The sequence below is a fragment of the Hippopotamus amphibius genome, chromosome 3, assembly GCF_030028045.1.
Source record: "Hippopotamus amphibius kiboko isolate mHipAmp2 chromosome 3, mHipAmp2.hap2, whole genome shotgun sequence".
NCBI classification, from domain to species: domain Eukaryota; kingdom Metazoa; phylum Chordata; class Mammalia; order Artiodactyla; family Hippopotamidae; genus Hippopotamus; species Hippopotamus amphibius.
In genome coordinates, this window is record NC_080188.1 from 115,288,077 (window position 1) to 115,304,241 (window position 16,165).

A 16,165-nucleotide genomic window follows, 5' to 3' on the forward strand; every position below is an offset into this window, starting at 1 on the left:
AGAACTTATCTTGTGCAACTTTATACCCATTGAAAAACAAATCCCCATTTAATTTGCACATTCAAAGGGAACTTTTAGAAGCCCCAGTGCACTGCACACCACCACATACCAATTAAATCAGAATGTGGTGAGAGCCGGACATCTATATTTTTTGAAGGTTCCCAGGTGATTCCAGTGCAGAACAAAGCTTGGAAACTACTGCTTCACTCTGGCTTAATGGAAGACAGCTGTTCTCTGGGCTGCTTTTGCATTCCATTTCTCATTGTGTCTCCTGTTCTATAGCCTGTGGAGAATACCGCTGTAAGCCCATGCAAAGGGGAAAATAAGGTCTTCGTATTATGATGAAAATTGTTCTGAGGTCACAGACCCCTACAAGGGTCTCCAGAACTCCCAGAGATTCCCAGACCACCCTTTGAGAACAGCTGCCTTATGTTACATTGCCTTCCACAGCTGGGAGGTGTTAGGAATCTCACCTCTATCATCTCAATTGTCATGACTGCCCTCTGTGAGAGGTATAAGTCGCCATGTCACAGACACGAAACTGAAGCTCAAAGTGGTTAACTTTTCTGGGACCACAAAAGAGAGTATGATTTAGAACCAGGATTCGAATCAAGATCCCTAACTCCAAATCCTTTTATCCTCTACTTCTTTTGGCAGCAGACTCAAAGAATAAACTAGCAGGCTTTCATTTCTGCGATAAGCTGGAAGGAGAAAGGCCTACAGTTACATAAGTGAGAGAAGGGGATGGGAGGGAGTGCGGTTCCGATGAAAAGCAACTGGCAGCGGAGTTAGATTCTGACGGTGGGTGGGGGCGGTTTGAGACACATTTAAGGGTGAGAGTCCTGGTCACCTAATGGTAAGGGCTTTTAAGTCAGGCCTGGGTTTAAATGTTGATTTTGCCATTTAAAGCTAAGTGACTTGAACAAATTATTTAACCTTTGTGAGCTTTAAATGCCTACACTAACATGTAATAATAACACGTACCGAATGTGTTTACTGTGACCCTTAAATGAAACATGTGAACTGATTCTGTGAATGCTTGGAACTTAAAACATCACTCAGAAAATGGTAGGTTTTCTTTTCAATGTATCACTGAAGTTTTCTTGCTTCCCAAACACTATCACTTGCTATGTGACCCTGAGCCGGTTTCTCCCAAAGCTCCCCCTGAACTTTGGTTTCCACAATTATAAAACAGAATGAACACTATAGATGTTATATGGACAGTGCTTGGCAAATAAGCAGGTATTTAACTAATGTTAGTTTTTTCATATACACGAGTCCCTCAAAACAGAAGGAAGACCTCATAAACTACAAAACTCTTAAATACTCGAATTTCTTTTTTCCCTAGTAGTAATTATTTTTTATAAATACAACGTTGGGACTTTCCAACTTATAACCAAGTTCTATTTGCGAAAAGATCTTTACAGTTTCACCTCTGAGGGACCTTGCACATCCCTTACCGATTCTCTGAAACCAAAACCCTTCAACACCAGATGATCCTGGGTGCCAATGCCTTGCTGAACAGTTGGGAACACATCATAATACTACTTCCTGATACTGGAGAGTGTTGTGACAGTCATCTGGACGGGAGGAAAAAAAAACAAAAAACAAAAACACAGCAGGACCACTGGCTCGCAAAGCACCGCAGAGAACACAGCAGTCAGAAAACCCAGCCCAGCTTTCCAGGGACTTACAGATCAGTGGCTAAGTAAAGCAAGGACATGAGTAGTTATGATGTAGAATGTAGTTCTCATGAGACAGGCAAAATGTCTCAAGGATAAAAAAAGATGGGAGTGTTAGGAGGTGGGGGGAATTCCTAATGAGGCAAATATTAAATCATTAAAAGGGTAGCTCATAAACCCTGATGTTGACTTTAAGGAAGTGATCATCCTTTGCAAGCAGGAAAGCCACTAGACAATCACAGGAGGTTTAACTGAGAGAGAGAAATATTAAGTGTGTAACAGACCCAATAAAATATGCTCAAACATTACAGACAGAAAAAAAAAAAAGATGGAATAAAGAAAGTGCTACTGAATCCAAATCCAAATCACAGGAGGATTTTGACGGGGTCAAACACTGAAGGGTCAGTTCATCCAAGCCTGCAACAGCAAGGTGAAGTTTATTTATATAAATTCAAATTCACGCTTACTCAGGAAGACTCATACATAAAGCCACCTACCTGACCTCACGTGGCCACAAAAACCAGAGTAGCAAACACCCCAAGACAGACTTGGGGGAAAAACACAGGGCCTACACAGAGAAAAGGATGTGAAAAATCCGGTTGTGAGACCCAATCCAACCCTCGTTAATGCCGGATGTTTGCCAAGTTCTGACCTGCTCCCACGCTCACTGAAGTGAAGGCACACTCATCCAGCCACTTGTCATCTGGGACTCAAACCTCAGGCCTCACCATCATCCGCAACTCAGACCCTGTGTCATTACCATCCCTCCACCACCAACCATTCAATCACTTCAGCAGATACTCATAGACCCACAACCAGAACCTTTCACGGCTGGCGATCTTAAGTTTCTACTCCTCTTCTCTCCGTAGCATTAACGAGGGGGGACCGCATGGCTTCTACCTGTGTATACTTGATGACAGCAAGTTCTCTATTCAAATGCTAGCCTGTTCCACTAATGAAGTTCTCCAGTGGTGGGGAGATGGTATTTTTTTTTTCTATGTTGCCCCCAAATCAGCCTCTTTGGGATGACTTTTACCCATTGGTTCTAACCCCAAAAAAGAGGCAGAGGGAGAAACAGAGAAGAGAGAGAAGAGACAGTGAGAGAGAAGATGTGAATTAACCTCAGATTCAGCAATAGAGCTGCCGTGTTTCAGTCCTTTAGGCAAATGGTTACCTAACGACAGCCCTGGGTCTCTAATGAAATAAAGCAGTGGATAAGAAAATTAAAAAGGAAAAAATCCAAAATATGAACATAAAGGTTGTATGTGGTAGGGCAGGGGGTACAACATCTTTGGGTGAAACTTTCTTTGACTCATTTCCCAAGTGTTTACTCCTCTGGCCACTAGCTTCCTCTGTTTCCTCGCCTGATCTACAACTGGGTTTGACGACCACATGGCTCCAGCCCTGACTGGAAAGAGAGAGGACACAGGGTATTAGATAGATGGAGGGAAAAGGCGGGTTTGTAGATAAAAGTGCTATTTCACTGTACATCCCAAAATATGGAACTCTTGTCTCAAGGTTTGGGGACGCGGTCTACAGCACCAAAATATATTTTTAGGCCATTTCTACTAAATTCAACACGAGACATACACGGTCCCCCTAGAACCCTACATATGGGCAAATGAGGATGATATGTGAAGAGGATACACACATTCCCAAGTGTATGGGCTTAATAATTCTTGAACTCTCTGCATGGATGCCTCTTTCCCACCTACCCACTCCTAACAAAGTAACGGAAAAAGGTAAAAGTCCTAACAGCCCATGCAGAATTTCTAGAGCCCTTCTTGCCCTTGGGGACCCACCATCCACACCTGCTTACAGGGTGGGGGCTACAAAGTTCTTCTAATTCAGGCAGTGTAAAGTACGCCTGGCAGTCCCCTGGGATCTTTTTCAAGAAGTGAAACCTCCTGGTAAGGCAGAAACTTTTTTGTATATCCTCCGGCTCTGATAAGTGTGTATTAAACTAAAGTAATTGGGGCGAAGCTCAAGGTAGCAGAAGCCACTGATTTCCTGTCACCTGGTATCTATCAGCGATCCCAGGCCTGGCTCATTTCACTCTCCTGCTGTGTACTTGAGAAACTAGCTGCTGAACTGAACTCAGCGGCAAGCGTCCACGTCAGCCATTGAGCCTTCAGACCTTGGAGACTCAGGTAAGGAATCCATTTGCTTTGTTTAAGTGACTAAAGAGGGAATGATGGACAAGGCATAGAGGATGGTTTTGGAGACTGGAGATTCTTAGCTTTAATTCTAGGGCTTCCCTGGTCAGGTCTTCTGATAGTGTCATCATTTGAGGATGGGGAATACCAAGGCCTGCTGCCCACCTACTACCTTAACCACTCTCTCTCTCTCAAGAATGACCCGGCGAGTTAACTGGGAGTCATTCTACAAAAGTAGCAGATTGCAACATGTAGATTAAAGCATGGTTACTACCTGCTGGGCTCCAATCTGAGCTCTACTATCAACAAGCCCAAGCCGTATAACCTCAGGCAAGTTATTAACCTCTGTGTTCCTCGGTTTCCTCATCTATAAAACAGGGGCAATAGTAATACCACTGCGTTATGAAGAATAAATGAGCTAAACTCCTGACGCTCTTAGGACCGCCTAGTACCAAATAAGAAAATAACGAGTCACGGCTATAATGAAAATAGCTCTATGCCTCTCGATTTAAATGCTTTTGTCTCCAAAGCTATCCCACTAAATGTGAATACTCCTAGATGTTGTTAAGCCTCTCAGGCTAACGTTTTCTGGAGAGGAAAACGAGCACAAAACCCTGCCTCAACTCCATCACAGAAGCTGAGAGAGAGACAGAGAGAGAAAGAGAGTGAGTGAGTGGGCACAGGAGCCGACAGGAAGATCAGATGAAGGCTGACAAAGACGGCTTTTAACCCTGCCATCACTGTTTCCTAAAACCAGTTTATAACATTCCCTTCCCCTGCTTCCCATAAAATGGCTTGATCGCACTGATTGACCGGTGAGGTGAAATTATCACCTTTTGTCCAACATCTGAGTGCTTGTAAACTTATCCCAAGGAAGTAGTTCAGTTTACTGTTCAGTTTACCATTTCTTGAGCTCACAGTGTGTAGGAAACAGGTTCCCTGTGTAATCCTAGTAGGGCGTTCCTAAAAGGAATTCACACTCCATTAGAAGGATTAACAATATGACATGAGAAAGAAAACCCTTGGTGACAAGTAAGGAAAGCAAAGGGCTGTGGGCTTTGAAGGAGAATTCCTGGCCAGGATGTGAATGTCTGATGGGCAGTTGGACTGAAAGTGAAGGGGGTGGGAGGAGAAGCATTTCAAAGTTGAGAAGGTTCAAAGAAGAATGTGGGAGACACATCCAGACCAGTGTCTCCATGGAGAGTAGTGGGATGTGAGCTTGAGAAATTATACAGAGGCTGTGAGAGGCCAGGTGAAGGGTTTCTCTGGCACGCAACAAAAGATCAGAGATGAGTTCACGTGCAGGAAAAGCATAACTTCAGCAGGGATTTAGGGAGTCTGATCTAGCAGCCTTGTGGGGGACGGTTTAGAAAAGAGAGAGATGGAAGGCAGAAAAGCAAGATTTTTGTGCTAAACCAGGAGAGGAAATTAGAGTAGCGGAAATGAAAATCAAACTCATGGGGTGACACCAGCAGTAGATAAAAGTCCACCTGCAAAATAAGATACTTTACGGAGGTAGAAATGGCATGACTTGGCTATTGGTTCCACATGGGAGATGAAGGAGCTGGAGAGGAATATGGCTCCAACTTCTTAAGCCTGGGTGACAGGGTGACAGTGAAGCCATCTGAGGGATGATGCCTGGCTTTGCAGCACAGTCTTTCTTTCATGGAGCTTTTTTGCCTCCACCGTGTAGCATACAGGTTCTTAGTGGCATGAAGGATCTCAGTGGCATGTGGGCTGTTAGTTGTGGCATGCGAGATCCTCATTCCCCAACCAGGAATCGAACCCGTGCCCTGGCAGTGGAGGCGTGGAGTCTTAACCACTGGACCGCCAGGGAAGTCCCTGCAGCACAGTCTTTGAAGAGAGTTTCACCTGAGTGGCTCTGGCAGGAACTAGCTGCCAAGTGTCGAGGAGTGAGTGGGTAGTGAGACAGTAGAGGCAGAGAGTAAGCTTTTAAGAAGCTGGGAGTATAGGACTGGGGAGACTGGGCAGTGGTTTGGGGATTGGAGGACAGTGTAGCACATTTTAATCCTAACAAAGGTTCCAGTGATAACAATTATTCTTTGAGCATTTAGTAGTTTATAAATTGCAAAATTTCTCAAAACACAACTTTGAATAGAGAGATCAGATCACAAAGGTAGCAAGCAACAGAGCTAAGACTAGCTCTTTCTGCTCCATAATCCACAAATATATAGCAAGAGACTGAAGATGCAAGAACCGACCTCTTTGAAGGACTACATCTTGGTGGAAGGAGATGGGCTGTGGAGCACAGGCAGAGGAAAAGGAAGTATTAAGAACATTCCTCCTCTGAGATAAGTGCACAAGAGGCCACAAGGGATAAAAATGCAAAACTATTTTGGGCGGCAAAGGAGGAAGTTGAGCTAACAAAAGCTGGGCAGCTTTGACCTTTTGAGTAAATGACGGAATTATGGGACCTAAAAGTCATTATTCAAACCAAAACCCATAAATGCTGCAAGATCTTCAGTAGATGGACACGGAATGGTTTTTACAAAACCAAAAAGATTTGCGGAAGTTCCTGTAATGAATCAGGGCAGTGTCTCATAAACTGAGTCCTGATTTTAGTAGAGTTCAGTGATAATAAAATCTTATTATGATCACATTTTGGCCAACGTGGTCAGTAACCACTACTGGTGTACCAACTAGTCTTTGAGCATAACTGTGTGTCACAGTTGGGACAAGCAGTCATTGTGAACAATTAAAGAAAAAATATGTATATATATAGGGTAAGGCTGCAGGAATCTACAATATCCTGTCAAGTGAGTGGTCTAGTCTCATATATTTGCACATGATAAAATGAATAAAGTCTTTCATTACCCAGTCTACAATGACCTGGCATATATATATATATATATATATATATATATATAAAATCTCCATAAAAAATGAAGTAGCATAGAGAAACAAGTATGTCTGTGTGTATAAACTACTATTTTACAGTAATATGTGTTGAAGGCTTTGTAGAAATATAGTTGCCATAGTGAGACATCATTTTAAGAGAAATAAAATATTCCCCTCCCACGGTCATCACTGCCATTAGTCATTACAGATACAGCCCTAGTAGGACTTGTTTACATAAAATGTTATCTCACCAATAATACAGACACAGCCTTAAGCAGCTGAAAAATAAGGATAAATTAAAACAACAGTAGTCCAATCATTTCCTTCTATCCAGATAACTGATGACCTTTGCTCTTTAAGTTGTCCTCATTAAAGTGAGCCCTCTGGAGAGGAGCGTGGTAACCCCAGCACCATTCCATACTCACCATAGGAAAATTAATTAACCTCTCAGAAACCCTTATTTCCACACCTGCAAAAAAAGACAAAGTGTCCACTTAGTAGGGAAGGTGTGGGAGAGGTGGAATCCCAGGTGCAGAGACGGTGCTCAGCAAACAACTCTAACTATGTGGTCCAGCCTGCAGTGCAGCAGAAAGAGCACCAGCCTCAGAGCCCTAGGCGGCTGCCTTCTGGTTTGGCTCCATCACTAAGTGCAAGGTCTTTAACAAGGCACGTCCCATCCCCAGGCCACAGTTTCCTCATTTGTCAAATGAACAGAGTGGTTTCTGAGGTTCTCACTGGCCCTAAGAACTCTCCCTGAATCAGTTTGTAAACTCCTTCGTGGTCTATATGAATATATTCCCTTTTGTTGGTGGTCTTGTGGGGTGGTTTGTGGTGCAAAGCAGATCCCTAAGACCACGTGACATCTGGTAATCTAGAGCTGCAACAAAATCAAGTGCGAAGCAACCATAGCCTCTTCCCCTTCAGACAGATATTGTCCTTTCAACTAATTTACAGTCATCCAAATCTATGTGAAAGAGAAGGAAGAGAATCATAAGCGAAAGGCTGAATTCCTATTCCGCATGGGGGACAAAGCAGTCTGGTCCAAGCCCTTCAATTTAAATCTCTCATGGTTATCTAACTTTGAACAAGTTACCAAACTTCTCTGTGCCCTTGTTACCCTTTCTACAAAATAGAGACAATGATTCATACCTTGTCCATTCTGTGACAGATGTGATGTGTCTGTTACTAGAAAGTGAGTAAAGATGTGAGGTCTGGGAGACTCCCGAGCACCTGTCTTCCACATACCTGCAGATGCCCAGTCCTGTGTGACTTCAGGAAGATAAGCAGGCTGGACAGACAGCCTTGGCCTCCAAGGCCCCTTACGTGACTTGCAACCGATAAAGACAAGACCAAAATTGTGTTCCTAAAGAGAGACTTCCAGGGTCCAGGAAAGACCCAGTTGAACTCGTGTAAGTAACTGACATAAAGAAATGACTACTAAAGGGATGGAGAAGGTAGAGCGGTCTTAAAATGTTAGAGCTTGAAAGGGAAGTTTCTATTCAGAAACTGATTAAGAATCTGAAGAACAAAAGCATTTACTACTTTCTCCCTCTGTGCTAGGCACTTTCACTTATGTTAACTTAGTTCTCACAACATGTCTGTGAAAGGGGTATTGTTCTCATTTTTCGGATGGAAAAAATAGAAACGAATGCTCCTAAAGGTAATAATATTAAGAACAAGAACAAAAGCAGCAAATAATGGTTCAGACTTGGGTGCTTTGCATATACTTGCTTCTTCAATAATACGAAGAAACTCCTAAATTCAGGCATAATTTTAAATATTAAACACCAGAGGAAACACAAGGAATTTATAGTCTAGTGGGGGAGGCAGACAATGAACAGGTAAGCAAATACGGTAATTCCTTACAGTGAATTAAGTGCTACAAAGCAAATGAAGTGGGGTGTTGTGAGACAGACACACTGCGGATTGAGGGCTCAGGAAAGGCTTGAGAGGCTGACATCTGAGCTACCCCTGAATGGAAAGACACCAGCCATGCACACCCCATCAGCAACCCTATGAGACAGGAATGTATTACTATCCCCATTCTACAGTTGAAGAAGTTGAGGCCCAGAAGGTTTAAAGAACTCGCCCAAAGTTCCACAGCAAATAGAAGAATCACGATCTAAACCTAGGCAGTCTGATTCAGGAGGCCGCAGCCATACACAAAACCTTTGAGAGCCTCCTTGAAGTGACTTACTCAAGGACGCAGGGTAAGGGGGAAGCGGGGAGACTGAATCAGCCCCTCTCGACTCCAACAGTCTTCACCGTCCTCCCTCACAGTGACTCTGGCCCATCACAATGGACAAAAGCAGATGAACAAAGGGACAAGGACAAACCCACACAAAATACATTTTCCAATATTAAAGCACAAGAACAGCATCCAGGGATAACAGACACACAGAACATACAGAATGTGAGTGTGACGTGCTCTACAAAGAGAAAACATGCCCCAAATGTGGTTGTCAAGAATACTGGCAAGGAGGGACTTTCAAGGAGGGACTTCCCTGGTGGCGCAGTGCTTGAGAATCCACCTGCCAAGGCAGGGGACACGGGTTCGAGCCCTGGTCTGGGGAGATCCCACTTGCCACAGAGCAACTAAGCCCGTGTGCCACAACTACTGAGCTCATGTGCCGCAACTACTGAAGCCTGTGGGCCTAGAGCCTGTGCTCCACAACAAGAGAGGCCACCACACTGAGGAGTCCATGCACCACAACAAAGAGTATCCCCCCACTTGCTGTAACTAGAGAAAGCCCGTGCACAGCAATGGAGACCCAACACACCCAAAAATAAAAAATTAAAAAAATTAAAAAATTAAGTAAAAAAATAAAGTGAATAAATAAATAGGGATACCTGGGCCCATATCCCCTTGTCTGAGATGCCCCCTCTGGATCCTGTCTTAGAATGTGGCAGGAGGCCTTGCTTCAGACCCAAAGTCACTAGGAAGAGGCCATGTCTGCCTTCAGCGACACCCATGGAGAGGATACAGAGGAAAGGATTCAGATGCACGATAGGAGGTAAAAGACTGCCAAAAAGCTTGTTCTCTCTCCTCATTTTATTGTTTGTTTTATTTTCAGGACTTTTGAGGGTGAAATGACGACGCCCAGAAATTCGATGAGTGGTTTCCCAGCAGATCCTATGAAAGGCCCTATTGCCATGCAGCCTCTTCAGAAGCCGATTCCCAGGAGGGTGGTGGCTTCAACCATGGGCCCTACACAGAGCTTCTTCATGAGGGAATCTAAGGCTTTGGGGGTAAGTCAGTTGCCCTCCATTCTACATCCTAGGAACTCTCTGGCCTATAGATGCTGTAAGCCAGGTACAGAATTCAATCCAACTTGAAGGTGTTTAATCCAACCTGAGGTGATCTTTATGTCTGACACAGTGGGCCAAATCCGGGATGCACAGAGAGATGACCATGGTGATCTTATGCCCCCTCTTGATTTTGAGGCTTTAGGGGTCTCCCATTCTAGTTCATCACCAGCATCCCACCTATACCTGCCTAGGAAATACCCCAGGTGGTGGGGAAAATAAATCTGAACAAGACAAAGGTCTTGGCACTTTCACTGCTTGCTTTGGACATCTGACACAGCCCCACCTGGTCAGGAAGCAGGGCTTCCAGCCTCACCGTTGCTTTCTGACTCGACAATGACTTAAGTTCATCCATCAGTGCCTCTGTTCTCTCCCCAGGCTGTCCAGATTATGAATGGGCTCTTCCACATTGCCCTGGGCGGCCTCCTATTTATCCACATAGAGGTCTACGCACCCATCTGTGTAACTTTGTGGTACCCTCTCTGGGGAGGCATTATGGTGAGTAAAAACGAACCACCGTTTGGGGAGTGATGCAGACAAAAATGTTAAAAAGTGCCACAGGAATATACCAGATTATTTCCGTGTTGAGGAAAGCACAGGAGTAGGGACAGGTTATCTGGTTGAAGTGACTTAGTGGAAAGAGTGGTTGATTACATTCAGCATGAATCCCATGGCTGAGTCAGTGGTCATGCTTCATGGGAATTCGGAGAAAGCTGCCCTACATGGATCTACACAAGGAGGGAAGACTTCTCAAGGCAGAACCTCTCCAAAATCAACGTCCAGCACGGAGTGGGCTGGGTACTAGATATTTGGACTGTATAGCATGGTGTTTCAGAAACCAAGAGGGAGCTGGAGCATCCCACTTCCTCCCACCTGGTCCTTCTTCCCTACAACTCTCTTTAGTTACTGTCTCACATGGTGAAATTAATCATTTCAGCCCAAATAAATCCCCTCTCACTTATCAGCAGAGCAGTACTCCTTATGGCTGTTTCATGTGTGTGTTTTCCAAGCCTGTAACCCTGTCTGGATGTGATACAGGGCAGTGATGTTTTCATCACCATTACACTTTCATAGATGCCACTATGAAGACAGGTCCAGGACTGAAATTTTCAGAACAAGGAGAGATGGATGAGAGCAAGACTTTCCTCCATTTTACAGCTTGAATAGTAGAAAAGGAAGATGAGAAATAATGATCACTTCCTGTAGCAGCCCACATTTTAATGAGGTGCCTACGATGTTCAGGCCAAGTATTTCTTCCACATCAATTCACTCATTATTGCCATCAAAGCCATTTAAAACACTGGGAACTCCAAAGAGCAATTCTCCCAAGTTAAGAAAACGAAAACCCGAGATAAAACTTTTCAATTCACAGTGTGAATACTAATTGACATGGAAATGTGAGTTCTGCCTCTGGTTTTACTATATTCCTAATCACAGCTCCCCAGCTGATTGGATAAAAGGCATGGATTGAATGTGATTGAGCCTGAATCAAGGAGAACTGTGACTGCTGAAAAGTGAATGAATTCATTAAAAAGGACTGGATCGTTTAGTTTAGTGCAAGTGGCTGAGAGTGTGGATAGCTTTTTCACAACCAGTTCTCAATGTTAAAAAGTGATCTCCCTCTCTCTCCCTCTCTCTCTCTCTGCTGCTTCTCCCCTCTCTTCCCCACCCTTCCCCACCCACCACCTCTTTTTACAGTATATCATTTCTGGATCACTCCTGACAGCAGGGGAGAAAACCTCCATGAAGAGTTTGGCAAGTAATCGTATGTCCTTCTTTCCCACACATCAGAGAAGTATTTCTCAGTTGAAAACAAGGACCCATGAAGGCTTTTGGAGTCACAACAGCACTGAGTTATCTCTCAGTCCTAAAAAGCGAAAGATCCTCTATGATGCTGTTGTGATTTTATTCATAAAAATCATGGAAATGAGATGTCCATGGAAACAGAATTAAAGGCAGCTCAATGAAGAGTATGCTTATGGTCTTAGGAATGTGAGATGCCGTGTGAGACTGAGATCTCTCTGAAAATAGTGTCACACCAGCATTTAGGAAAACTGTCTAATCAATGCTGTGACTGACTAAAGTCCTAGTTAACTTTCAGTTGTAACCTTGAGCAAGTCAGTTTACCCCTATGTACCTCTGAATTTTCACCTATAAAATGGAGATAATAGTCCTTGCTACCGTATGAAATTGTCCTGAGAATAAAATGGAGTGATATATAAGAAGGTGCTTCAGAGGCTATAAAGAGCTAGAGTGGTCTTGTTCATGGAACCCCTCAGGACACATTTACACCCAGGAAGAACCCCTGATTCCATACAGATCAAGAGCTTACCAGCAGGCCTCCTTCAACTCTTCTCCACTTACTAAGCTATTACGAATTGCAGTCACTTCCGAAGTCAATGAGAGATTGAGGAGGTTGAGATGGCTCCTCTCTAGAGGTGGTCTGACAAACTCAGTTTGGAGGGGAAAACTTGTTTATGAAGATCAAGTTGTATTTATTCTCCAAATACAGTCAGTCCTACTGACCTGCCATCTGTAGGTCATACAATCATGGATGGAATATGTGTGTCTTAAGATAATCATCGATAACCCCATACCATTATGGTACTTTCCGCATATACGAGACTGAGTCAAAAATTATCCGCACTCTGGTTATATTAAAACTTCTGTTGGCTGCACTGTCTTATCAGTGCTTATCTGTTCAAGGCTACTGTCTCCCTAGTCAGTGATGTGCAGGTGTGAACGTGTTACACCAGTTCATTTGTAACTGCGGTGCGAGCAAAAATGGATGCCCCCCTTGTGATTTGCACAAAAGAAGAGCACTGTGAAGTGATTCGTTTTTTGTGATCTGAGGGTGTACCTGGTGCCCTCATTTACTGAAGACTTTGTGCACAGTATGGAGAAAGTGTTTAGTCGTGAAGAAGTGTGTATGAATGGATAGAGAAGTTCAAGGAAGGTCGCACAAGTGTTAGCCATCAAGAAGGAGAAGGATTCACTTCTGATGATGAATCAGCAGTGCATTCGTGGCTTGCAGCTCAGCCTAAAACATTTTTTAATGAAGGAATACAAAAGCTTGTTGACAGATGGACAAAGTGTATTGAAAAGCAAGGAGATTATGTCAAAAAATGATGTGTTTGTCTTTTTTAAAAGTTAATTAAAATAAATTCTACAGCCAGAGTGCGGATGATTTTTGACTCACCCTCATATCTTCCTGTTTTGACCTTTTGTCATCCCTGCAAGGCAGCACATTCACACTGACATTCTCTTACCTGTCCTACCCAGAGACATCGGCCCTAGTTGTATTTTGAAAGACAATTGACTGGGGCTGACTGCAGCCTGTGTCCACAGGGAGGGAAAAGGTGTTACTATTTGTTTGCTTCCACTTGGTGGTACAGACCTAGAGGGGTCTATCCACTCTTTCCCTACCTGTACCCACAATACCATCCTGTTTCACTGTGATACAAGCTGAATACCATTTACTTCATTTACTCAACAATTGTGTATCGAATGCCTACTAGGATTCCAGTGGCAATGGCAGTGAAAGGAAATACACTGTTTTCTTGATGAACGGTTTGGATGGTGGTGGTGTAAATGAGAGGGGGAAGACTGAGAAAGGGACAAGGTTCAGACAGGAAGGTTTTTATTTTACAGTGACAAAGAGAACAGAAACAACTGAGAGAAACAGGATTTAGGATAACTTAGAATAATTTAGGTGTAGTACCTTTTTGAGTCAGGGGAATGGGATCTGGAATTCCTTCCTAGCTTATATTCTCCAACTGGGGATTAAACTCAACTAATAAATCCTTATGTCTCTATTTCAGGTCAGAGCGAGAATAATAATGAACTCATTGAGCCTCTTTACTGCTATTTCTGGAATAATTTTTTTGATCATGGACATATTTAACCTGACAATTTCCCATTTTTTTAAAATGGAGAATCTGAATCTCATTAAGGCTCCCACGCCACATATTAACATATACAGCTGTGAACCCGCTAACCCCGCTGAGAAAAACTCCCTAACTATGCGATACTGTGACAGCATACGGTTTGTGTTCCTGGTAAGTGTGAAATTGGGTTTATTTGCAGGGAGGAAATATGGCATTTTTTCATGAGACCATCAACTCTGGATCCAGACTGTGTCTGCTACTTATTGCTTATATTGCTTTGAGCAAGAATTCTGATCACAGTGTGTACAATTTTCCTCAACTGTAAAATGGGGAAGGTAACAGTATTTATAAGGCTGTTTTGAGGCCTGAGTTAATACATGGAAAGCATTTGGAACAGTGTCTGATACATAGCTATTTAAGTGTTTGCTTTAACATTCATTATTGTTATATTATTAACAGAACTAGTATTTATTATTATTATTATTAAGATGAACTTTGAAGAACCTAAGTTGTAATGAACATCATTTGCCCCAAGGAGCTTTTAGTGTAGCGTTTGAAGGGGAAAAAAAAGGCATCTCCCACATGCGGAGAGATTTCCTTGATATGATACCATACCACCTAAAGCTGGATACAGTTTAACTTGGGACTCAGTAATTGTTCTTGCCTTAAAAGAACTGATATTTTAATCATTTACTTTTAGTCACAGTCATTTACTGAGCACCAATCATATTCTTCTATTTTCATTATTACATTTTCACCCTCATTTTTCTGTTCTTCAGGGCACTTTTGCAGTGATGCTGATCTTTGCCTTTCTCCAGAAACTTGTGACAGCCGGCACTGTTGAGAACGAATGGAAAAAAATGTGCTCCAGACCCAAATCTGTAAGTAGAAGCCATGCTGTTCACAACCTCCCTGTAGGAAAGTCACATCTACAAAGAATCATGTATGGATAGTGTAATCTGAAGAGGCTTGCCAGTGTCATGGAAAATGATCCTGGCATATTTCTGGAAAGCAGAAAATACCAGTAGTGAGGGAAAATGTCTTGAAATATGAAAAAAGTTTAAAGGTTAGACAGAGGATACAGTCCTATGCTGTGTGCATCCTTTTATTAACCTTGGGCTCTTCTGGACTTTAAGTCATCCCTCTTGATTTCAGAATTCCATACTCAATGCATAAAAACAGGATGGCTAAAGGCTGATTAAAGCCCCTAGTTCCTCCACCTCATCTCTCAGCATTCCCTTCTCCCCACCCCATTTTCCATCTAATCCCTCTCCCAAAACAATAGGTTCAAAGAGTCTCCACAATTGGGAGATATGAAAAACCCAGTGATAGATCTATTACTGACTGCTTCAGAAACCACAGGACGTTAGCTTTGGAATATAATTTAGAAATCATCATTAATTCCTTCATTTTGCAGATGAGGAAGGCAGGATTAGAGAGAGAAAGTTACTTTCCCAAGGTTATCTCCAAGAAAGGCCAAGCAAAACTAAAATTTAAACTCCTCTATTATTGCAGTGTTCTTTCCCAAACACTGTGTGATCATTCCAGGCAAAGTGGCAAGCATGTGCTGGCCTGGAGGATGAGCCTTGATAAGTGGTTTGATAAGGATGTGAGCACCTGGGAACTCAATCCTGGTCTTCAGAAGCACATAGAAAATAACACAAATAGCATAAAAACCAAGAGGCATTTTGATATTCGTACAGATTGTTGAGAAATGTGCCACTGATAAAGGTCAAGAAAAGTTTGTTCAATTTTGTGTTCTAGAATGTAGTTCTCCTGTCAGCTGAAGAGAAAAAGGAAGAGGCAATTGAAATAAAAGAAGAGGTGGTTGAGCAGATTGAGGTATCTTTGCAACCAATGAATGAAGAAGACATTGAAATTATTCCGGTCCAAGAAGAAGAAGAAGAAGAAGAAGGAGGAGGAGGAGGAGAAGGAGAAGGAGGAGAAGAAACAGAAATAAACTTTCCAGAACCTCCCCAAGATCAGGAAGTCTCACCAATAGAAAATGATAGTGTCCCTTAAACTCCCGGGTTTTTTTTTTTTATGTTTTCTTTTCTTTTTTTTTTAAGCATTAGTGTTCACAGCTTCCAAAGTCATTTACCCCCATTTCTGAAGGCATTCTGCATGCAGCCTCCATGTCTCTCTCTGGTCTTTGCGTGGAGCGACCACAGCTCCCTTCTCTCTATCCTCATTCAGAGGATGGATACAGGCCATTGTAGCAGACTGTATCATCGTGTTTCTTGATTAGGACAGCTTTCTTACATTTAAAGAAAGG

The 16,165-nt window shown here is 42.9% G+C and overlaps 1 protein-coding gene across 1 annotated transcript; it reads left to right on the plus strand.

Annotated features, from left to right (window-relative positions):
- The first annotated feature begins 3,754 nt into the window (after nucleotides 1-3,754).
- Nucleotides 3,755-15,915, plus strand: MS4A1 (membrane spanning 4-domains A1). Its single transcript, XM_057728807.1, has 7 exons — nucleotides 3,755-3,832; nucleotides 9,772-9,946; nucleotides 10,382-10,501; nucleotides 11,702-11,758; nucleotides 13,825-14,061; nucleotides 14,670-14,771; nucleotides 15,655-15,915. Exons 2-7 carry the CDS (start codon nucleotides 9,788-9,790, stop codon nucleotides 15,910-15,912), a joined length of 933 nt encoding a protein of 310 aa, XP_057584790.1. The 5' UTR covers nucleotides 3,755-3,832; nucleotides 9,772-9,787; the 3' UTR covers nucleotides 15,913-15,915.
- Nucleotides 15,916-16,165: the final 250 nt, after the last annotated feature.